At 40.4% G+C, this 22,250-nt stretch overlaps 2 protein-coding genes and 1 non-coding gene across 5 annotated transcripts in view; all 3 read right to left on the bottom strand.

Moving 5' to 3' along the window:
- Window positions 1-2,497: 2,497 nt before the first annotated feature.
- On the bottom strand, window positions 2,498-8,418 carry kdelr2b (KDEL endoplasmic reticulum protein retention receptor 2b). Its single transcript, XM_064322970.1, has 5 exons — window positions 8,112-8,418; window positions 5,842-5,942; window positions 5,180-5,338; window positions 4,656-4,908; window positions 2,498-3,947 (listed from the first exon to the last, which is right to left on the bottom strand). Exons 1-5 carry the CDS (start codon window positions 8,200-8,202, stop codon window positions 3,913-3,915), a joined length of 639 nt encoding a protein of 212 aa, XP_064179040.1. The 5' UTR covers window positions 8,203-8,418; the 3' UTR covers window positions 2,498-3,912.
- A 1,429-nt stretch (window positions 8,419-9,847) lies between these two features.
- Window positions 9,848-22,250, bottom strand: part of LOC135248388 (otoancorin-like) — a 15,406-nt gene continuing 3,003 nt past the window's right edge. Inside the window, exons 6-29 of one of the 3 annotated variants that reach the window (XM_064322962.1) lie at window positions 22,192-22,250; window positions 21,783-21,911; window positions 21,176-21,408; window positions 20,658-20,761; window positions 19,815-19,915; window positions 19,306-19,445; window positions 18,759-18,882; window positions 18,439-18,654; window positions 17,629-17,796; window positions 17,049-17,189; window positions 16,816-16,871; window positions 16,568-16,685; window positions 16,118-16,200; window positions 15,466-15,601; window positions 14,400-14,623; window positions 14,087-14,180; window positions 13,800-13,932; window positions 13,405-13,592; window positions 13,084-13,239; window positions 12,777-12,919; window positions 12,427-12,563; window positions 11,920-12,017; window positions 11,238-11,430; window positions 9,848-10,814 (exon numbers count right to left, since the gene is read on the bottom strand). The exon at window positions 22,192-22,250 is cut by the window's right edge and continues 23 nt beyond it. In XM_064322962.1, coding sequence (XP_064179032.1) covers window positions 10,744-10,814; window positions 11,238-11,430; window positions 11,920-12,017; window positions 12,427-12,563; window positions 12,777-12,919; window positions 13,084-13,239; window positions 13,405-13,592; window positions 13,800-13,932; window positions 14,087-14,180; window positions 14,400-14,623; window positions 15,466-15,601; window positions 16,118-16,200; window positions 16,568-16,685; window positions 16,816-16,871; window positions 17,049-17,189; window positions 17,629-17,796; window positions 18,439-18,654; window positions 18,759-18,882; window positions 19,306-19,445; window positions 19,815-19,915; window positions 20,658-20,761; window positions 21,176-21,408; window positions 21,783-21,911; window positions 22,192-22,250 — 3,245 coding nt within the window. In that variant the 3' untranslated portion in view covers window positions 9,848-10,743. Of the gene's footprint in view, window positions 10,815-11,237; window positions 11,431-11,919; window positions 12,018-12,426; window positions 12,564-12,776; window positions 12,920-13,083; window positions 13,240-13,404; window positions 13,593-13,799; window positions 13,933-14,086; window positions 14,181-14,399; window positions 14,624-15,465; window positions 15,602-16,117; window positions 16,201-16,567; window positions 16,686-16,815; window positions 16,872-17,048; window positions 17,190-17,628; window positions 17,797-18,438; window positions 18,655-18,758; window positions 18,883-19,305; window positions 19,446-19,814; window positions 19,916-20,657; window positions 20,762-21,175; window positions 21,409-21,782; window positions 21,912-22,191 lie in introns of those variants that run through there. The other 2 variants (XM_064322963.1, XR_010328416.1) reach the window with 2 other exon arrangements.
- On the bottom strand, window positions 17,505-17,586 carry trnal-uag (transfer RNA leucine (anticodon UAG)). Its single transcript has one exon. It is a non-coding gene; the product is annotated as a tRNA-Leu (tRNA).

Below are 22,250 nucleotides of genomic sequence, written 5' to 3'. Positions count from 1 at the left end.
ATAACAGTCCCTATCCAACCAAAGTGATTGAGAGTAGTTCCGTCTGACGAAACCGTTGAATCAAGATGGTAAATTTAATGACAGGGATACGTACTGTAGACAGAAATTACACCCATTACAATGACTGATACTCAGATCAGCAGTGATAGATGCATGAATGAATGAATAAATGAATAAATAAGTTCCAGGGGGCAATTGCAGTGTGCTTAAGTGGAGTTTAAACATTAGGTTTAAACACCAAGACCACAGCATTGCATTACAACCAGAACAGCTAATCCTTATTTTCACAGATTTGGATAGCCGTTTCAGTTGTAATGCAGTTCTGTGGTCTAGAGGTTTAAACTCTGCCGTTGACCCCAGGGGTGGTTCTTTGAAAGAATATAAACATTGTATTTAAAGTGTCAAGGGTTAATAATTAACCTTCTAAAAACCACTGAATATATTTGAAGAGTGCCCAACAATTATCCTAAATAGCTATATATTTTTGTTTTAATTTTTTTAATGAACAACCAATTTATAATCCTCTTACCAGCTGCAGTAGCAGCTCCAAAACCAAATCAATGCTTGTCCCAAATCAAATAATTTCAGCAAGTGTCAACAAAATCCATCCATAACTTTTAAATGATCCTGTGCTCAAAAAGCACAGAGGCATTATATGCGGAAGACACTGGTTTTGAGATCAGATGGCAGATCATAATTTAATTTCCAATTTTAACACCAGTAAATAACCAACTGGACTGTTTTAACAAGGATACAGGCCCAGAAACAAGGGGAGATGACAGAAAATCGCACTGTAAATGCTGCCAAGAGTAAAGTAATAAATACAGTTTTCCCCTGTACCAGCTTCCACGAATGAATAATCTATTGGCCATTGGAGCTGTTAGGGTAGGATTTATAATGTGAAATGTATGGTTCTGATGCAATAGTTATGCAACATTTAGCATTCACATTCATCCAGACTTGACAAGCAGACCCTATTGATTCAGATGTCAACGGCACAACAACAACAGGCCAAAGGCTTTCAATCTTACATATTCAAACATTTGCAAACCAAAAGGGAACTAAAAAAGAAATACATTATAGCTGTATTGCATTTGCTTGCATTGTTTGAAATTATAAAGGAATAAATCACTCATTAGCCATGGACATTTCCAAATTTGAGGTTTAAAAAAGAACGATAATAATGTTGTGTCAAATATTCAATCATGTTAGTACAATGAAGAAAATGGTTGAAGATTTAATAAGGCAAACTTCATGGGGCTGTTTGCTTTGGGTGTTACTTATACAAACACCAGCTAAGTTTATATGCTCCATTCTCAACCCAGCTATAATCAACCTATAATACTGGAAAACTTTAAGAAGTTCTTTTAAAGCAGTGCACTTCAAATAATTCAAACCAATAATAAAACAGCATGTTATTACATCAAAAACCAAATGGAAAAGGTGGGATTTCAATATTTTAAGGGTTGGTTCACATTTGTAATTTTTGCCATTTCGGTTTTAGTGCATGTTTTCAATTGGCACAGACATTTTTTGTGTATAATGAAGGATCTTTTAGATACGGTAGTTTCTGATGCCACGTCAGCTTTACAGTGGCTGGTATAGGGGCATATGGGGGTTCATGGTCAAAAGCATGAAAATACACTTCAGACAATTCAGCTTGTACATGTGTATGTTAACCTGATCATTCTTAAATAAATTGTTTAATCTTTTTTTAACATGGAACCATTTCCTATGATGCACCCAAAGACCACTGTGCTCAAAGAACACAATTATACAAACTGTGTGTGAAACAAAAGTGTGAATACATTAGGTAAAATTAATCTGTTCATATACACAATCTCTGGAAATATATCACTGTGCCAGCTGCTTTGGAGTTTTCTTGCCTTTGATCATGAACCAAGTGATGCTCCAATAAATCATAAAGCCAGCTGGGTCCTAAGAAATTAAATTATCCAAAATATTAATTGAAATTTAATAAAGCATTTAATTGAAAGCATGAAATAAAACTAATATGAAAGAAACCTAAAAAGTGAAAATCCTGAAATCTATTTCAGGACAGAATGTGACATTCCTCTATTTTCTGCAATTACATTCCATCAGTTTGGGCACGCAGAAAACCCTTCACTGGTGACCAGAGAGACATACAATTAATAGAATTAGTCATTCATAAAGACGCTTGATGTTACAGTAATGCATGTTCTTTTTCTGTTCTGGTTAACACTGGCCATGGCATTCTCTACCACTTAAAACATACAGAAGCATAACTACATCCATTCTCCATTGCAATTTGTTGTAGGCTATTATGATTTATACTTAATGTGTTTGTTGTTCAGTAACACACACACACAATGGATTAACAGGTTGTGTTATAAAAATAAAAATAAATAGTTATGTTCCCAACCAGGACTGAACACCAGAAACATGAACAGAAAAGGGTTTGAACACATCACCAAGACCCACCAAGGTAAATTATATTCATGGAATAAATCAAAACTTTGTGTTTCCCATAAAATCTTTATTGGAGGTGGTATCACAGGGTCACATCATGCAAAAGCTCAGTAAAAAAAAAAAAGAATTAAAACAAAAGTCCCTATAGGAATGATCTGAATGAAAAGACAAAGGAAGCAAAGGCTGTAGAACCTAAAGAAAAAGTAAAAAACAAAACTACACTGAGTTTAATTTTATACAACAATGCCCAGAACATCATACATAAGATTAAAAATAAGGTTATCTGTTGTGAGCTCAACAATATGCACATCGTGTAGACAATTCTATGGGCATTGTTTAATGTTTTACCTCAGTGAAAGAATTACTGCATATGTATTTCAGGAGCCGATCTCTACCATGGGGCCCGGGTGATTCTTCCCCACCGTCGTCATCTGTTGCCAAACAAGAGGCGGCACGACCTGTCCTAAACCCTTCAGGTGCTCTTTGAAATGATGAGACTCCAGATGATGGAATACAGGTACAGATAATGTACTATCAATAACATACTGGATACAGAGTCAAGAGAAATCAAAAGGGGATAGGTTTGTTTTGGGTAATGGCATAAGAGGTTTGCCAATGATAAATGAAGAAAGCTATGTACAGCATGGAATTCGATCATATAAGATAAGGCAATACTTTCTTCGATTAAGCCATCTCTTCGGGGGGGTGGGGGGGGTGGGACATTAAGCCTCTACACTGAAAAGGTGCCATTTTGAGAGTTTGGGATATATACCCACTACATAACATTTCAGATATACAAGTCCAACAAATCACAAGGGTCAGTCATTTAATCCAAACTGAGCAAACAAATGGCATTGGGAGAAATTTCTTTAGTAACTGGCCAGAACTGAAAATTTAACAAGGAATGTACAAAGGGAACCATGTAGAGGCAAAATTAAATATTAAAAATTTACCAGCTGATGTAAACTTCTGATTTTTACATTGACAAATTCAGGAGGGTTCTGTGATGTCCTAAAAATATTCCTCTAAAGATCAGGAAACAAATTGAATGTCTTTTTAAATTTCAAACACTCAAACGTTTTAGTCAATATTTACTTAACCAACATCCCTATGACTTGTATTGCCAAATTTTCATTGTGCAATTTACAGTTTTAATCCTGTAAGCTGCAAAAGCAAGTTGGAACCTACAGAGTACACCAAATTTGTAGAAAACTTTTTTTTTTACTTTATACAGAGTAATAAAAAAAGGTAAGGCAAGATGCATAAAACAGGAAACCGAAGGCTGTGGAGACCAAGGGACGGCCTCGGTTTTGTTCTGGAGCTGTTGACATTTTATCAGGAGATACAAAAAACAGTAGTGGTTTCCTCTCGCACCCTGTCTCAGGCATCTTACTCTTGCTTGGTGGCAACGATGGCTTACGCCCCCCTGTGAGTCTGCCAAGATCCCCAGGTCTTTGGCACTTAGGCTGGCAGGCTCAGCTTCTTTCCTTTCAGTACTGCAGATGGAGAGGGACACGTGCCATTGGAGGGGTTATGAGCAGAGCTTGACATCTCAAACATATTATATTTACAATCTGCATCCAAGCACACTTCCTGAATTTTTTAAAATATGGTTAAAGACCACTGTTCCAGTCTGTGATTACTTTTAGCAATGAAACACAGCTGCGGAAGATGGACTTAAAGACTGACCAAACTAAAAGCTCTACTGTTGAACACTCTGATGCTAGCTCTGATGCTAATGAACAGCTACACAATTATCATTTTTTAAATATTCGCAACAGTTTCATATTCAATGAGGTTTATATCAAATACTTTGCAAAATATCTTACAATTACAAACTTCTTAATTTGAAGCAACAAAACAGGCTTGTGTTAAAGCAGTTATTGATGGAATGCAAGCCTGCAGGTCATTTTTGCACGTATCAGACAGGACTTTGGAAAGTAGATCAAATGTCAAGAGAGCTCTGGAATAATCTGATGGGGGAAGGCTATTGGTGTTGCAGCACTACTACTGCCATCTCTGCTGAGAAGATCAATCCATATCAGGGGACCATTAAAACGCGAAAACCTTGTAGACTATGTACAGCCATTAACCAATTTATAATCATCCATGTCCGAGCAATAACACCAGCACACTTATTGAAACAGTCCTTATACATCCAAAAGTCAACTATCCTCAGGCGGATGCTGCGTTCTTGCACTCACCTTTTGTTACATACAAGTAGAAGAAGTCGCAGTACAGGATTGTCTGAACCACACCAGCCACAATGGCGATCATATCGAAGAAACCCTCGAAATAGAAGCGCCAGATCCAGTTGATGAGGTAGAGCGCACGGTACAGACCCAGGAAGAACAGATAGTGGGTGGTGATGGTCTCCGCCTCTCCGGTCTTGCTGATCATGAAAAGCTGGGGCAGGATGGCCACAGACTCCAGATAGATGGAGAAGGTCCACAGGATCTGAAAAAAATATAAAATAAAAAATATAATATAAACAGATGAAGATATCACAAGAAAGACATCACAAAAGACAGCTTATCTGTGTGCTATGGAATTTAAACATGGCAATAAGACTCTGTACTAAATTAGGACCATTCTGGGAAGCTAAATACACACACAGGGACACGTGAAGCGATGAGCAGAGTACACAGTGAAATACGTAACAGAAGCAGTAAATATCAAGAAACACAAAGATCCACTCTATTGTGATACGTTGTCCATGTAGCCTTACTTCCAGGGGAGAGAAGTCATGGTTGACCAGGAATGCCAGGCCACCCACAGGAACAACCAGGAACTCCACTCTGAAGGTGTCATGGTTGCCATCGTACGTGGCTTTGAACTTGGCATAGATCAGGTAAACTGTGGCATATGCACATCCGATGTAGATGACCTGGAGTGCAGAGGGCAGAGAGGAGCATCAGAAAACAGCATATCCATATTAAAACAGCCAGTAGGTGAGCTCAAACTGTTCACTAATTTTTATTATTAGCCAAAAGAATGCATTAGATTTGACACTATGGGAAATTGTGATGGGAAAGCTATACAGTCAATAAAGCTGTGGTTCTAAACAACCTGGCAAGGCTCTCAGAAAGCATAGATGAGTTTTTAAAAAGCAATTGGAACTTTAATCAAAAGCACACCTGTAACAAATGTGGCCTGAGTGGTCTCAGAATCACCAACATCCCACTTGACAAACTTGTGTACTGACAAATCAAGCTCTGATACAGTTTCAATAAGTTGCCACAAAGGTGAAATCTACTTTAGCAAACAATGGTTAGTCACCAAAATACAACAGTGGTTAATCTAAAGCTCTGTTTAAAGAGTGTAATGCTTTGCCTGTGCTGAAGTAGAACTTTCTCCAAACTACCCACACTAAAGGGGGGAAGGTCTCACCTTCATGGTGGTGTTATACAGGGAGATGAAAGAGGTGAGGAGATCCAGATAGCGAGTGGTGAACACCAAGGCAAAGAGAATCTGGCTTTTCCCAGAAATACCTGTAGACCAAAAAATTGAAAGCAGATATTTTGAAGAGGCCTTGTCTCTGTACTACTTATCTTAAGAATGAACTGGGCTCTCCGTAGCACTGGAAATCTGACCAAGGTCCAAGCCTAGCTTTTGACCTGGCGACCTAGTCAATCAGTCTTCTCAAACTTAATAAATCAGTCAAATCATCCTTTTTCCCCAATGTGTAAAAAGTCTCACCAGCATCTTTCCACAAATGGAAATTCAGAGGTAAGGCGTGATATGTAGCTGAACAAGTTTTTCAAAAACGGAATCATTTAATATTTGTACATTTATGCTCTTTTCGTATCATCAATTAGTCCATGGGATTCTTGTCAGTTTGCCATTTAAGCGCATCAAGTGCACCAACATGCCATGTTCAGAGAGTGGCTATTTTCCCGTTTATCAGAGCAAAAATAATTCTTCCACAGGGGTATAGGATAACATTCTGCAGACTTAATCAATTAAAGTCCCATCTTTACATAAGAGGGGGCAGTGTCCTGACCAAGAAGAATTCAGTAAAGATAAATATTAAATTTAGCTCATGAAGCTTTTATTTTGTTTTGAACAATTGAACCATTTCAGTCTTATCTGATCAGTATTCAAAGAATAGCACAGGTTCTTCCTACTGTCAGCCTCAAGCATCCAAGTCTTATTTTTGTGAATTGCTCACATCTGAGCAAGGATGCAGACCACACCACTCAGCTAGCACATAGGACAGGGGTTTTGGGTGGAGCCACAGCGAAAAGCACCACTGTGCTAACAGTGTGATGGCTGTGGTTAACTAGCCACACTTGAGATCTCTACAAACACTTATAATATTCAGTGGTCCCAATCACAAGACCATCTCACAGTGCTAACTGCAGACAGCCAACAACTTATTGTTGGCATCAAATTAGCATTGCCAGGTGGCAGACAGGTAGCGACATGCCTCCTGAAAACATTTTCATTCCGAAATGTGCCATAAACTACAGCCATGCTTTCAAAGAATTATTTGAACTGCTGCTCTTGCAGAGGGAATTGTAAAAGCAACGTTGTGGCTATTGCGCTAATACATTAAATGTTGGTATTAAAGAAAAATAATATGGAGAGGACTCTCGAGGGAAATTCAGTAACTTGCAAGGATTTTTATACTTACACAAAGAACTCAGACAGACACATATTTACGGTCCAGCTGATCGAAGAGTAATCACTACAAATTATTGCAGAAATGAGAATACTTCAAGTCCGGCATATTTAGCTATCTCTATGAATGGACGCGAACATTGTCGATTATTTTTGACAAGTATCGTATTGTTATTAATAAAAAAGGTTTCATCGTGTCCAAGCAGGAGACATAAAGGGTCACATAATACTCAAATGCATTATTTTCTAAAGGCAATTTATCAACTTCTCGTGTCTTTGCAGTTCTAAAACAAAAGTTCTACTCTGAACATGATTCCTTCAAACCAATCCGCCTTTCCTGACGGACTTGCCACGTCAGAGACCAGCGGGAAATGGATTTGCTTTTCAGTCACTTTATCATTAGCAATATACTTTGATGTTTAACGTTCTGTTAACAACCATGGAAACTGGATAACGTGTGTATCCTTGCTGAACCTGTAACTTGAGTAACCAAACTTCAAGCGTAATTAATAGTCGAATCGCAGTAGTTCTCGGCTCTTTCATGAATACTAGCTAATGTAGGCACCTCACACCTACGTAATAATATCACAGCACTCGTACACTGCATATATTTGATTAGCTGGCCAGCGAGATAGCTAAAACAAACAGTGGGGAAGTCCTGTTGCATCCAATTTGTATGAATATTTGGAACCCCAAAGTTGACGTTATTGAGACCATTATCAGAGAAGTTGATAATGAGTTCAGGTGGTCATCTCAGCAAGTTGGATAACCTACATTCAATGAAATGTCGTAGCGATATAGCTAGCACTCGACCAGGGGATACTCAGACAGGCAGCTATGAAACTGACAGGCTAGCACAGCTTAGTGCAGGCCTATTTTGTTAGGGCAGGTCAGTTGCTGTACAGCGAATGCAGCTAACGTTAGCTAGTTACATTAACGTTTCAGTTTTCTAGTGGTTCTGCTCAAGATACATAATTGACTGGCTAGCAGTTGGATATGCACCTGGTAAAATATATATAGATATAAAATGCACTTACCGGCGCAAGACCTGGTTTTCCATATTTTGAGCAGCAGAATGATGATGGCTGCTAAATGAGAGAGATCTCCGGTGAGTCTAAAAATATTCATACTGCTGCTGGATGGAGAGGCCGGTACCCTCAGTGACCACAGACAAAAACGGCTTAAAGATCACGGGCGTCTCTCACGCTTAATTATGCTGTTGTAATTTTGTTGCCTTGTCTGTCTAACGTAACCGTTATCCGCGTTTTCTTTGAGCTGGTTGAAAATGGCGAGTAAAGCGCGACGTGGCCCGGGGACGTGGCCAAAAATATTAGCTCACAATGCAAGCTGGGAAAAGGCTGGAACCAGCAGCAAGAACGACGCTTGCCACGCCCGTTAAAGGGATGAGGATTAAGATTTCTAAGATTCAGAATTCTGAACGAACTCGGTCGTAAACTGAATGATAGAGATCATCTGGGATAGACGTAGAAGTAACGTTACCAACGACATGCACTTTAATGGCATGATAACATTTAGCATAATGGGAACATTTATTTCTCTGTAAGCGATTTTAAATTGTGTTCATTTCTGAACACGTTGTATGTCTTTCTAACTGTACTTAACATTCTGAAAACTATTTTTGTTCATTATAAAAGCATTCGACTGTGCCTTTTGGGTGTCAGAAAGGTTACCATTGGATAACACGATAACAGTGCCAGTGTGTTTTTAAAGAAAGTTCTGCAGTTGTGCAAGTTTAACAATAACGAACATTTCAAGGGGCGAAACTGTTGGATACAGTGAAGAGTGTGCAAATGCACTCGTGTATTTTACTTGAGTCGGCAAAGTTGTGTCAATCAATTGTTTTTCTGTTTTCCTCGTTTGGCTCTGTGTTAAATCAATATCTAGTCTATACAGGAATTGAACAATCACGAGGGCAGGTTATTCCAAAAGTCTAGAGTTCATGTTTCCTTTTTTCTCGGTTGACTGAAATTGTAAGAATCATTCACCTTTAACTAAAAGACGACGCAATAAAACTGCGCTGCACTTATTGTCCAATCACAACTGAGGGGAAGCTACAGATTCCGGTTGTGAGGATCTTGTGGAGCGAAAGTTCTAGTTAGAACCATTCCATCTCATAGACAGTCTGTATATTGTTAGTGCGGGACATAGATTAATCAAATTATATTAAGGATTCTGGATCCGTACCTACCTATCTATAATGCTGAATAGTGTGCAGTTTTCCTATATGACTTGTTCGGAGGAAATTGATGAAAACCTTGATGATGAAAAGATAAGGTTGGTTAGATATGGGCTGTGTGTCTTTTGGTACGAAGTAGGATACGTATGGATCCATACGTATGCGTATGGATTCTCCGAAACCCTCCAGTTTCCCAAAACCAGCATGCGGAAACGATGTTAAGTCGTCCTTGATATTATTTTGTAAAGAAGTTTGTCACCGCCCTGTGGAATTCAGAATGTTCAAATGTCGGAGGAAATGAAGAGCAGCTACCTGGGTCAAAGAAATTCTGTTGTAGGCTATGAAATAAACCTAAAGGAACAGTTACTTTAACGATAACGAGTATCTTATTCGTTAAATATTATAAAGCTGTCTTCAGTTCAAAATACTGAATGTCTGTGTATGATGGTCAGTACAACAAGTGTCACTCAATACTGTCCTGAAAATAGAATAATAATGCAGTGAAAATATGGTGTGATCTGAAAACTGGTCAATTGCAGAATCAGAAAAATAAATATTCAAACTCAACGAAAGAAATCTGAACATTCGTGAGCTCTTTATTTTTATTAACAGAAGGCTGGCCTTTGTCTTATAAACACCGGGCATTTCTATTGCCCTTTAATGACTGGAGTGCTCAAGTAGGCTTGCATTTTTTATTGTTGACGCTTCGTTTAGGTACTTGTCCATTTTTCACAATTGAGTGTCTTTAAACGTACTCTACTCATAAACTTGTACATCACAGAACAACTACCCCATTCAATTGACCACTTGCAAATATATTTGGTCAGAGTATGTCGTTACATAATTTACATTCTCTACATTTTTTGTACATTCTCTACATTTTTCTTCCAATATAGTAATCTGACTGTAGGTATAATAAACTGAGAATAACATATTGTCATATTTATAGGTTTGGAAAAAGGCATCAAAGATCCAATGAAATGTGCAAAAGTATTGAAAAAAAAGGTTTAGATCTGCAACAGTCTTTGATAACTGAACCAAAAGAAGGAGATGCGTTTCGGACACCAAGTCCTTCTTTGCTGCATAAGGGAAGGGTGGTGAACAGGCAGATAATGCATGCAGCATGCTAAACTGCCTTTTCTGTCTTTTAATTTGCTGTTGTAGACATGTTAATAGTTTAGGCTGTTTAGATTTGGTGGGTTCTAAGAATGACCAATCAGTGATACTCAGTGATTACAAAGAACATCAGTAACATGCTACCATAGGGCTCTATACTGGCTTAAGACTGATGTAGAGAACTGGCCATTCAGCCCATCAGTTTTTAAAACCTTTCACCTCAGTCTAGAATGCACCTAGTACTGTGCAATCCCTTTGCTGTTAAACTTACAGCATTTACAGGCAGCATCAGTGAAAATGCTACTTTTTATTTTCAATGTTGAATTTATTTTATGGAGGTCCTTGGCATGCCATAATTACCATTTTATTTGGATGGATGAACATATGGCCATAACCCACAGCCCACCACAGAGAGGAAGACAAACACCTGCAAAGAGGGCAGGGGGATTGGGACAGAAGAGAGGGAATTCATAGTTAGGTGTGAACTTAATAAGTTTACTGATGTATAAAGACTCCAAACACTTTGTACAAAACCTCTAATTAAGGGTGACTCTTAATAAGTATGTCAGTATTTTTCATCTGTATCTTTGTGTAAAACACTTTGGGTTACATTTGTTGCATGAAAGGTGCTATGTAAAATAAAGTTTATTATTATTATTATTATTGTTGTTGTTGTTATTACTTTGCACTGTTAATCTCATTTCCAATCATTAAAACCCTTTCCAACCCCCACTCCCCTAAGCACACATGACATTATACTTTAGTTAATCTTCCCCATCTGAGGTCTGTCAGCCTTGTACTGAGAGATAAATGATTGCCAGGGTGTGTGCCAGGGAACATTGATGGATACCGGAGCTGACTGAGATGGTGTCCAGGTTTAAGCTGGCAGCAGAATGGATATGGCTGGAGAGACCTTCTCTTAGGCCATCTCTGGCTGCTTGGAGACCCCACAACTGTTCATTAGTCAGCTGAGCACACTGTGATGATGTCACTGCCTTTGCGTTCTCTGGGCCCAAGCTCTGCAGTTGTTCCTGAGAGAACTCCTGTGTTGGAGAAATTTTGAATTGATTAACATATACTCAACACTTTGGCCATGTTTCAAAATAAAAATCTAAACCTGCTTAAGAATACAAGTTATATTGCTATAAGTTACAATGCCCTTGCCAATTACGCACACTGCAATCTAATTATTGGAAATAGAGAAGTTGGTATTGGGAATATATTGCATGTGAAATGATGGCTTGCAAATCCTACATATCTTAGATACTGTGCCATCTCAAGTAGAGAGAACGGTGGTAATAATTTTAGGGACCCATAGCCAGAGGGGGCACAAATTATTTGAGATATGCTTCAGGCCCACTAGGGGGCCCAGTGCGTTACTTTTTCAGGGGGCCCAGAATTCCTTGCTATTTCCCAGCTTCAATAAATAGGGTTTGCATAGATATTTTTGACTCTCAGTAAAGCAATATACAGAACTTGAGTCTAGTTTCCCAAGGAAAGAGTTCAGAGCATCTGCCTTTAACCGTACTTACTTTAAAGGTCTTACAGGGGATTGCAGCTATGGCCTGGGCCTTCAGGTAAGGCATCACATCTGGATGTAGTTTTTTTATCTCCTCTACACTCATGCCAGCTGTCAAACACAGATCCCTAACATCATTGTGGTATACAACTGCAGCATGGCAAAACAAGACAGCTACTTTCTCTTTTAGTATTAGTCACTACCAACTATAATTTTATCATGAACAATGGTTTTATTTGATATCTAAAATCAAGAAAACACATCCGTTTGTAGGTCAGGGCATTCAATAATAATAATAATGTCTCATTAGTCTATGTACAAATGTCAATTTCCAGATAGTTAAAAATAGAATCTCTAGGCTCAATGGGAAGCTGTCTTCAGACCGAATATACTGTCTCACAGTAAAATTAAGTAAATAGTAAATATGCATATGTTGATGCTGGGGTTGAGATCCAATGATATACAACAAACATGGAACTAATTTGAATCAGGCACAGTAAGGTATTTGAAAATGTCTCACCAGCCAGCACGCCCACCTCTTGTAGCACAGAGCTATTCCAGCTACCAGCTACCCCAAAAACCCGCTCTGCTATCTTCTTCAGCTCCTTCAGGACTGGCAGGGTGCAGGGTAGGGTGCCAATGCGGTGTGCTGCAGAGCTGCCAAAATTGAAGAGTGGCCCATGCTTAATCACTTTGATTTGACAGAGGGCAGTAACACCAATACACACCCCCACATACACAGAACAGCTCTTGATTTAGTGTGAAATATTATAGTTGCAGTATGTCATACAGATTCTGCAGTGTGGTGCAACAGCTCATAGTTCATGGCCTTAAAACCCAACATGCAGCTCTGCCCTCTGACACACTCACCTGTAGGCCTCGGGACTGATTAGGTGGACCTGGCTGGGTTCCACTCCACACAACAACACCCCCAGCCCAGCCAAGTCTGACCCCCGCAGCTTCCCTAGACTGAGTCCAGATGCCTCCAAGAAGCGGTACAACAGGCTAGTCATCTGAGAGGTCACACACAGAATGGGAGGTTCAAACTGAGACTGAAGGAGGGGCACACCCAACAAACCCACCACAATTAGACAGTTAGGAGTTATGGCTAGCTGGGCAGCTATGTAAACTGACCAAGGTGATATACCAGGCCATATTCACTGTGCCTGTTCATTACCTGCTGTAGTGTCCAGATGCTCTGCTGACTGAGAGCACTCATAGTGTCAACTGAGCTGAGGTTCAGCTCTTTAATGTCTACCTCAGTCAAGGCCAGAGCAATGGATCCCAGATCGATCACATTGTAGCTCCTCCAGGTAGACAGCGGACCCCAGGCCTGACACAAAACAAGAGGGAAGTCATGTCATTACATTAGGTGACCTTTTAACTTAGGGCTGTTCTGTTAAGTTGAATAGAGAAATAAAGTGCATCCATGACATAATATCTAGGGACTGTTTCTACAGCCCTATTTATGACCAAATCTGAATCCTCAGGTCCAAACCTGTTTAGCCCGAGTCTTAAGGGCCATGAGCTGTGTTAGGTTGTACCCCTGTACCGAGCCCAGAAGCTCCACCGTCTGAGTGAAGGTGTCGTTGCTAATGCACTGCAACTCCTCAGCAGACCAGAAGACATTGGCTTCTGACAATTTTCTGATTTTGTCAGCAGTGGGCGCTCTGATCAAATGGCAGTCTGTAGGATAGAATTACAAAAGCAGATTCCAGTACCTGTAGAGGGCTTTATATTTCCTTGGTCAAAAAACAGTGTCTTAAGTTAAATGACTTTGAGTAGTACAACTTGAGCCTTTGTCATTGCATTTTCATGGTAATTTGGCAGATACAACTTGTCACCATGTGACTGCAGTTCTTTTATCTGCAGTTCTCTCTCTCTCTCTCTCACCAGTCTCTGAGTCTGCATTGGACCAGTTTCGGTGTTCAGCCCCACACACCACCTCAAAAATGGCACCCAGGAAGTCATCTGGCAGAGGAGTCCTCCCAGCCTGCACCACTAGGGGTAAAACCTCTTCTGGATACTTTAAAAATGAACAGGAGAAGACAGCTGGTAAGTAATGTAGATGGACCTTAAAACACACAATTAACTATTCATTAACTTTGTATCTTGCTTAACCCAACAGCTATTCTCCATCACATGAATGTGGTATACTGGGAGCTGCAGGGGGAACGCACCTTACTGGCCAACACCAGTATTTCATCTCTGGAAAGCAGTGTGACTAGGGGTCCCATGTCCTGGGTCAGCTCTGCACTCCACTCCACAGGAATCCTAAACCACCCACACAAAAATAAGAGTTCAGTATGGGAGGTAAAAGAAAGCACAAAGTACAGAAAAACAGAAAAAGGTTTTTCACCAATTTAAAGGCAGCATCACTAGCATTGTGTATCAACGGTCCTATAAAATATTGAATTTATCTCACTTTGAAATTTTTTTTTTACTTGGATAAACATCCCAATGACCATTTTTCAGAGCTTATAAAATATTTACTCTGCCTCAGGCAGCTTGTGTCTCGGCCAATACCCATAGAACTGCAGGAGCTTGTCCCTGACTGAGGCCCTCTGCTCTGGGGTAAGCCGGGCACAGCCACGCAGCTGCTGGAGAGCAGCGGGCACGGCAGCTGGTGAAAGGTAGGCACGGATGGCTTCAGGGGGGAAGTGACACAGCAGTGCCCCAAGGAGGTCCACATGATACTCATCTAGAATTCCCTCACTCTGGAACAGCAGAAATAAGCTTGCTAGTAATGTAGCAGAGGGAGGGGATATAGTGTGCTGTGCATACATTTTAAATGAAACAAAGCACTGGAGCAAGAAAAATTACTAAGCACCAGTAGCCTAGTAAGGTTTGGTCATTTGTGCTACAGTATATGAAATTCTGGGATTCATGGTACAGTATATGTCCAAAAGTGTGTGGACACCAGAACATCACACTCACATGTGCTTGTTGAACATCTCATTCCAAAACCATGGGCATTAATACAAAGCTGGTCCCCCCTTTGCTGCTATAACAGCCTCCACTCTTCTGGAAAGGCTTTCCACAAGATTTTGGATCATGGCTATGGGGATTCGCTTCTATTCAGCCACAAGAGCATTAGTGAGGTTTGGCATTCACGTGAGCGATAAGCCCGGCTACCAGTCAGCATTCCAATTCATCCCAAAGGTGTTTGATGGGGCTAAGGTCTGGGCTCTGTGCAGGCCATTTCTTTATGGACCAGGCATTCATCAAACCCATATTCGCATTGCATATGGTGATCTTAGGCTTGTGTCCGGCTTCTCAGCTATGAAATCGATTTCATGAAGCTCCCGACAAACTGTTCTTGTGCTGATGTTGCTTCCAGAGGCAGTCTGGAACTTGGTAGTGAGTGTTGAAATCGAGGACACATACTTTTGTCTGTGTCGTGTATTTGTAAAATTTACAGGTGGAGATATTTACAATTGTAGCAAGCATATTTTGTCTATATAAGTGTATGTAAAACCCTCAGAAAGAGGTTCCCAAAAAAGACTGAGGAAGAAAAGAACAGTGGCCTACTGATGCTGAGAGCAACTCAGGCCCTCACCAGACATTGCAGCACCTTCCTCATAACAGCTTTGCCTTTCTCTGCATGTACAGTAAGGCAGTCGAGGTCCGTGTTACTCAGGGAATATAAAAAATGTTTGCAGGATGAGTTTGGCATGTTGTCCACATACTCCACCCTACAAAAGAGTTGGATCAGCAACAAACAACACACAGCTTAATATGAGCTACAGCTTTGGTCTACAGGCTGCACATTTCAAAATGACCATGCTTTAGCTGGTACAACAGGCATTTATCAAGACAAATAAATGTTGGTTCAACGATATTTTAGGGACCTCACATGGATTGAATACAGATTGTATTCTGCACTCTGTGTTGTTCTCCGTTGATCAGAAATGAACACTTGTGTCAATTATATCTAATAGAAAAAGACTGTTTAGGGAACATGTGCAATATGTGGGATCAAGCAACAGAGTTGAAGTGCTCCCTTAAAAACAACAGGCTGACTGCAGAGATTGAATGAAAGGTGCAACACTTCCTCATAAGAAAGTAATGTTTTGAAAAATAAACATACACCATTTTTTCTAATAAGCGAGTGTCACACTTTTTCACTTTTTATTCAATCTGTTGTAAATGTATAACACTAAAGCTAAAGGATGATACCACAAACACACAGGTCCTTTTGGCTCACTTACGGTAGTGTCAGCAGCAGGATTGAAGGAATGTTAGAGTTTGGTGTGTCCAGAGCATCCCAGTACCTCCAAGCCAAGCAGTTCATCTGACACAGCAGAAAGATTATCAGCTCCAAATAAACTGTAGTCCTAAACTCAAAAAAACATATTGCCAACTTCCCCCTGAGGAGCTTCCTTGTACAAGTGAAACTGCTTGCTTAATTTTAGATTGTGTGTAACAAAAATTGTAGCAGATGATGTGAAGACCTGGGCCCTGTTTCACAAAGCAGGAAAAGCTAGAAAACTGCACTGAGTAAAGCCTGGAACAGCTCTTTTTACTTCAGTCCACGTTCCAGATTTGGGAGGTTTCTATTTAGTGCACTTATCCAGCAATCTCAGTAATCCTGCTTCATGAAATAGGGCCCAGGGCTTTAACTCATCTCAGCCTGTGGAGTAATGCATTCTGCAAAGTACCTGGAAGGGAGAGAGGAGATGGAAGTTCCGTTTAAAGATAGGGAGGTATTCAATTAGGAACTCTTTGTCCATCCTATGTATTCTGTCACATGTGATGCCCTTCAAGAGCTGCCCATTGCTGATGAAAAACAAGAACAGGCAGGCAGACAGACAGCCAGACAGACAGGTAGGCAGACAGACAGACAGGGGTCACTGCTCATTTCATAAAATTGACCTCCAAAGCAGCATACACACTCTTCTGATCTTACCTCATCAAGTCAGCTTCTGGAGTGCTCTTGGAGAGGTAATTATATAAAAAGATGGCCTAGAAATAAGTCAAATATAATACAGTTACACATCACAGATATCATTTTGATCAGCTATTGTCAGACATTTCAGTCTCACAGTGCAGAGAAGGCAAATAGCACTGCGTCTGACAGTTCAGCAGCACGTGTTCCACTTCATCTAACTGTGTGCTGGTCTGATGGTCACATACAAATACCTGGCTGCTGGTCAGATGTTTGTCCACCAGGGTGGCGCTCTGTAAACCAGTTAATTTCAACAGGGTGGAAAGAGGCACTTCACTGAAGAGAGCCCCATGGATCCTGCTCAGCACCCCTTCCATGTCCTCTGCAGTCAGCATCTGTCACATAACTCCCCACAATGAGCAATGCCATTACCTCAAACAAGAGCAGAGAGAATGTGCTGCTGAGAATACCACCCCTGCAGACAGTTATTTCAAAGTGTTTACATTACATTACAGGCATTTAGCAGACACTCTTATCCAGAGAGACTTACACAACTTTTACATAACATCTATTTTTACAGACGTATATACAGAGGCAATGCAGGTTAAGTACCTTGCTTAAGGTTACAGTGTCCTACCCAGGAATCGAACCCATTATTTCGGTTACAAGATTAGTTCCTTATACTACACTGCCGCCCATAACAAATAACTTGGCAGCGGTGGGATTCGAACCCACGCCATCGAAATGACTGGAGCCTAAATCCAGCGCCTTAGACCACTCGGCCACGCTACCATGTCGCTACATGGATGTCTGTGGGAGGTGTCCAGTTCGAACCTGGCTGACGATGGCATGCTGCTGGGCAGGATTGAGGCGTGTGATGTGCCGAAGGAGCACGCTTTCTACAGCCTGAGCCAGTTCTGCTGTGTTCACACTGTAGAAGAGGCTGGCATCCAACCCAGAGACCAGAGAACCCAGCTCACTGATGTTACTGAGAGACAAAGTCTGCAGAAACAGACATGGAGAAAACAATAAATAAATTATACTTGGTCTGACCACCAAGATTAGCTGCATTATTGTTCATTATAACCAATAAAAAATCATGTTTGTGTGTATATTTCATAAGTGGCTGTAGAACATAATGCAAGCATGTATTGAGCACAGAACTGCTTTAAGGGGTAACTGCAGATACTACAGTGTTAAGGGGTAACTACAGCTGCAGTTTCCAGAGTCATGGTTACATATACTCTAATAGCATACATAAATTATAAATGAGACATGGTCAGACTGTGTAAATGAAAGCTATTACATGGCTTTGAGCAGAAGTGGTACCAGTGCAATAGCGTGAGCTGCTTCACTTCCCACTTATTATCAACTGCCAATTACAGCAGCCTTAGCTGCCTCTAAGTAGCAGCATCCTAACATTGATTTATTTTTTCATTGGATCATACACAAATCCCTGAGTAAAATGATGGCCTCAGAAACACATTGAAACAATACACTCATCCACTGAGGTTTGAGGATACTGTAGCTCTGTAGCTATGGTGTTTGAGGTGCATGTGTGGAACTATTTGAGCCGAATGCTCTGCATCTCTGTTGGAGGAAAGAGCTGATTATTAGCTCATGAGTCGCAAGAAGCCATTTCACCTTGTTGGTGCCCATGTACTTGTGTGCCAGTATAATGGCCTGGCTACGCGTCCAACCAGGGACTTGCTGGAGAACGCCCATGGACTTCTGCACTGCCTGGGCTGACAGAGACTCCAACTGGCTGGGAGTCAGACCAACCACAGCGTTGGACACTGAGCCCAAAGACTCGTTCAGGGTCTGGTTTTGTATCACCAGTGACAAGAGCTGAGATTTAAGCTGAGAAAGAGGGGAATGAGGAAAGGTTATTCAAGAAATATTCCTTATCTTGATAATCCACACTGCGTTCATTCAGGCCTGCCTGGTCTCTGGATGTCCCTCACCTTCTGCACCTCTGTCTGGCTCCCCCGCAGCTGGTTGCATTTAATCAACTGATGCAGCAGACTGCGGGCATCACTGGCATCTAACAGCTGCACATTGTCATAGAAACACACCAGCAATCCCAATCTGAAAGGGAACACAGATGCTCATGCCAAGTAAACTACATTTTACAATTGTGTATAATGGTACTTTTTTGTGTCATTGAAAAACACACTTTAATAGGCTTCCTATCATACAAATCAAATGAGAAGAATTGTTGAGTTATCAAGATGTATTGATAAGGATGTATTGATTGGAGGCCATCAGATAACTTTAGACTAAATCCACAATGTATCTAGCACATACAGGATTAGAACATGCATTTTCCTGGGTTAAACAGAGAAAAAAACATGCTGTTAAAGTATAAACGTATTTGTATTATTTGTATGCTGGTGAGATTTTAGATAAGATTACTTCTTAAATATGATAAGATGAGAAATGTTAAATTGGTGGGTGTATGGTACACAGTTTTCAGTAAGGGCTGGATATTATTCACTTAAAGGATCTAACCTGTAAGCAGTGGACACGTTGGTCATGTCAAACCCTGAGGCGTTGATTCTGTGAAGGAATGCTTTGCCAGGGCCTGATTTGATGTCATACACGGAGTCCAGTTGCTTGGTGGCATTGTCGTAATGAATGAAAATCCTCATCTAACAGACATGTTGGAGTGGAATGGTTCATCTGATCAAAATGTGCAATCTCACTTAAAATAATTTCTTCAAACAACCTTAATTGCAGGTGAAAGATCTTTTTCAGGACATTACAATTTAATTACATTTAAGCATGTTTAAGAAATTTAATTTGAAAGAAAGTTTCCAAACAAACAGTTATCACAATATTAACACTAAATGCAAAACTACATACAAATCAAATATGTCTTCCCAACTGACTGTTCACATGTAAAACCCAGTGAAAAAATTAAGCATTTATTAAAGGCGACTTCCATATTCCTGATAGACGTTTAGAAGTTTACCGTGGAAACAATTCCCTCCCATCATATCAACTCAAAGGCAGCTCACCTCACTGAGGCTGACCCTGTGAATGCTCTGCACAGCCAAGTGAACCATGTACCTGCCCAGGAACCACAGGTTCTCAGCAGTCATCCAGACATCAGGGCTATCTGGGGTTATCAGCGAGCACAAAGATCAGCAAACTCAATCATCTTTCCTTATTCTCTGAGATCAGATGTATCATCACTACAGTTTCTACTCAGAGATCTCACTGTCTGACATGTATCCAAATTTAATTTTCATCAAGAGAAAATGTATTCCTTATATTGCTATTGTTATATTTCATCTAATATGTCCTGACATACAGGATCATTCTCATTCTTGAACACACTGTGGGAGGCGGTACAGAATAAGGGTTAGTGAACTGGGCCTGCAACCTGCAAGGCCGTGGGTTCATTTTCCGGGTGGGGCACTGCCATTGCACTCTTCAGCTCAGTAACTAAAGAGAATTACCTCAGTGAATATCTATCTGTATAAACGGATTGGATGTAAGCTGTGTAAGTCCCTCTGGATAAGAGTGTCTTTTAAATGCCTGAAATGCCAGCGTAACATAATGTACTTCCACTTTACTGTCTGGGTATTAAGTGCTGTTGTTATGCAGTTGTCCTGTCCCAGACAAAAATTCTTGCACTTGCATAATCACACAAGCCGTTTAAGTACTGTCCAACAATGTGTCCATAAATAGCAGTGTTGTAACTTTGAAATACATAATAATGAGGCTGGGCATATTACAGGTAAAGTGGAAGAAAATTTAGTCACATTTGGTTTACCGCACACACATTCAAATTCAGACACAAGACACAACATAGTTTATGTTTAAGGAAATAGAGAAGAGAAATTATCTCAGATTACAGCTGGATTTAGAGGTCTTCTGCAGTCCCTGAGTGATCCACTTATAGATGGCCTTCTGTGTGGTCACAGAGAACATGTCATACAAGTCCTTAAACACTGCTGTACTGTATGAGATAAGCAGAGGAGAAAATTACAGTTAACAGTCATCAGGTGAATGCCATTACACAGGGGCAGTACCATTTTCATTGACTTGTCGAATTTCCTCCAAAAATCTGGTCCACACTTGAAATTGGAATCTTATGTTTTAGATCAGGGATACCAAAGTTCTTGAAGGGCCATGTACATATGTATTTAGTGTTTAACATTTCAATCAGTTCCTCGCCTTCATTGGTTATATTATTAAATTAGCTGTATACTTTTTATACCTGCACATTTCTATCAATAGAATACAGTTCTGCATATGTAGCAAACTACAAAACCCCAACACATAGTAAACATGTGATTTATTGTTACCATAAATTCTAAATTGCTCTAACTGAAAGAATCATTTTTGAAAAGCAATTAACTTTTGCACTTACAGGTTTCGGAAAGCGTCATCAGAGAGATCTATTGGCAAGTCCGAGATAAAATCCTCTTCAACAAACTCTCCATTTGATAAGCCAAGCAAGGTGCCCATCAAGTCAACACAGAACCCCTCCCTTAGCGCAGACACACATTTCTCTCTGGCCACAGCGAACAGGGAGCGATTGCCACCAGGGCTGTCCTCCAGCGATGCCTTCATCACATCAAAGTCTATGTTTATCAGCACGGTCTGGAAGAAAATGTCTGTGCTTATCATTATGGCCTGGTACACACGTTCTGTGTTCATCAATACAGTCTGGGACAAAAGTCCATGTTAATCAGCACAGTCTGAAAGGCACCATCCAATGTTGATCAGCAGAATCCAGAACAGTCCTGAATACACTGAGAAATGTTGAATGTTAATGGGTACAGCTTTATGAATGCTTTATGCTTTATGAATTTAGTTTAATTATTTCTATATGTTCTCAATGTGTCTACAGAGCTCCCTTCCCTTGATTGCTAACTACAGTCAATTTGTGATATGAGTGCTGATTTATTCATATTGCTCATGGGTACTCTACACAGGGAGTCTAGGTGAAGGATGAAATGCTGACTGAAGCTGACCTGTTCTTTTCTCCCAGCGAAAAGGAGGTGCAGCACAGTGGTAAACTGCAGAATGTCCAGAGAGCTGATCTCAGAGACTAGAAACTGGGGATCTTCAATCAGGGAACTTTGATAATCCCCCAGGATGCTCTGGGGGGTAACACACAATGAGGAGCCCATTTTATAGCCACTCAGGTTTGGACTATGTATACCCATTCTAAAAGTGCAATGACACCAAGCAAATATTGAAGAATATGACTTTATAATGTGCGGTACAACTGCGCATAGAATGTTTACTAATGGTAGACTATTATAGAATCTCTGCACTGGAGTAGGCCTATTTTCTGCCCCATAAGGTGGGGACAGAAAATCCCTGCTAAAGAAGGTTGAAGTATGGTTGTGTGTATTGTTGGTCAGGTGACTGTCTTACTGTGATTCTCTCCATGCTGAGAGAGGCGTTTCTGTGCAGCAGGTACCTCAGGGCCTCCA

Source organism: Anguilla rostrata, chromosome 2 (assembly GCF_018555375.3).
Source record: "Anguilla rostrata isolate EN2019 chromosome 2, ASM1855537v3, whole genome shotgun sequence".
In the NCBI taxonomy this organism is placed as follows: Eukaryota; Metazoa; Chordata; class Actinopteri; order Anguilliformes; family Anguillidae; genus Anguilla; species Anguilla rostrata.
This window is presented reverse-complemented; position numbering and strand designations above follow the sequence as displayed.

What these genes read in the sequence shown, in the direction of transcription:
- kdelr2b (XM_064322970.1), bottom strand. Translation starts at nt 8,202, where the DNA reads ATGAATATTTTTAGACTCACCGGAGATCTCTCTCATTTAGCAGCCATC. An exon ending in ATGACTTCTCTCCCCTGGAA is followed by an intron (nt 4,909 to 5,179) that starts GTAAGGCTACAT and finishes TATTTTTTTCAG; the next exon opens with ATCCTGTGGACCTTCTCCAT. An exon ending in CTACTTGTATGTAACAAAAG is followed by an intron (nt 3,948 to 4,655) that starts GTGAGTGCAAGA and finishes CTCCATCTGCAG; the next exon opens with TACTGAAAGGAAAGAAGCTG.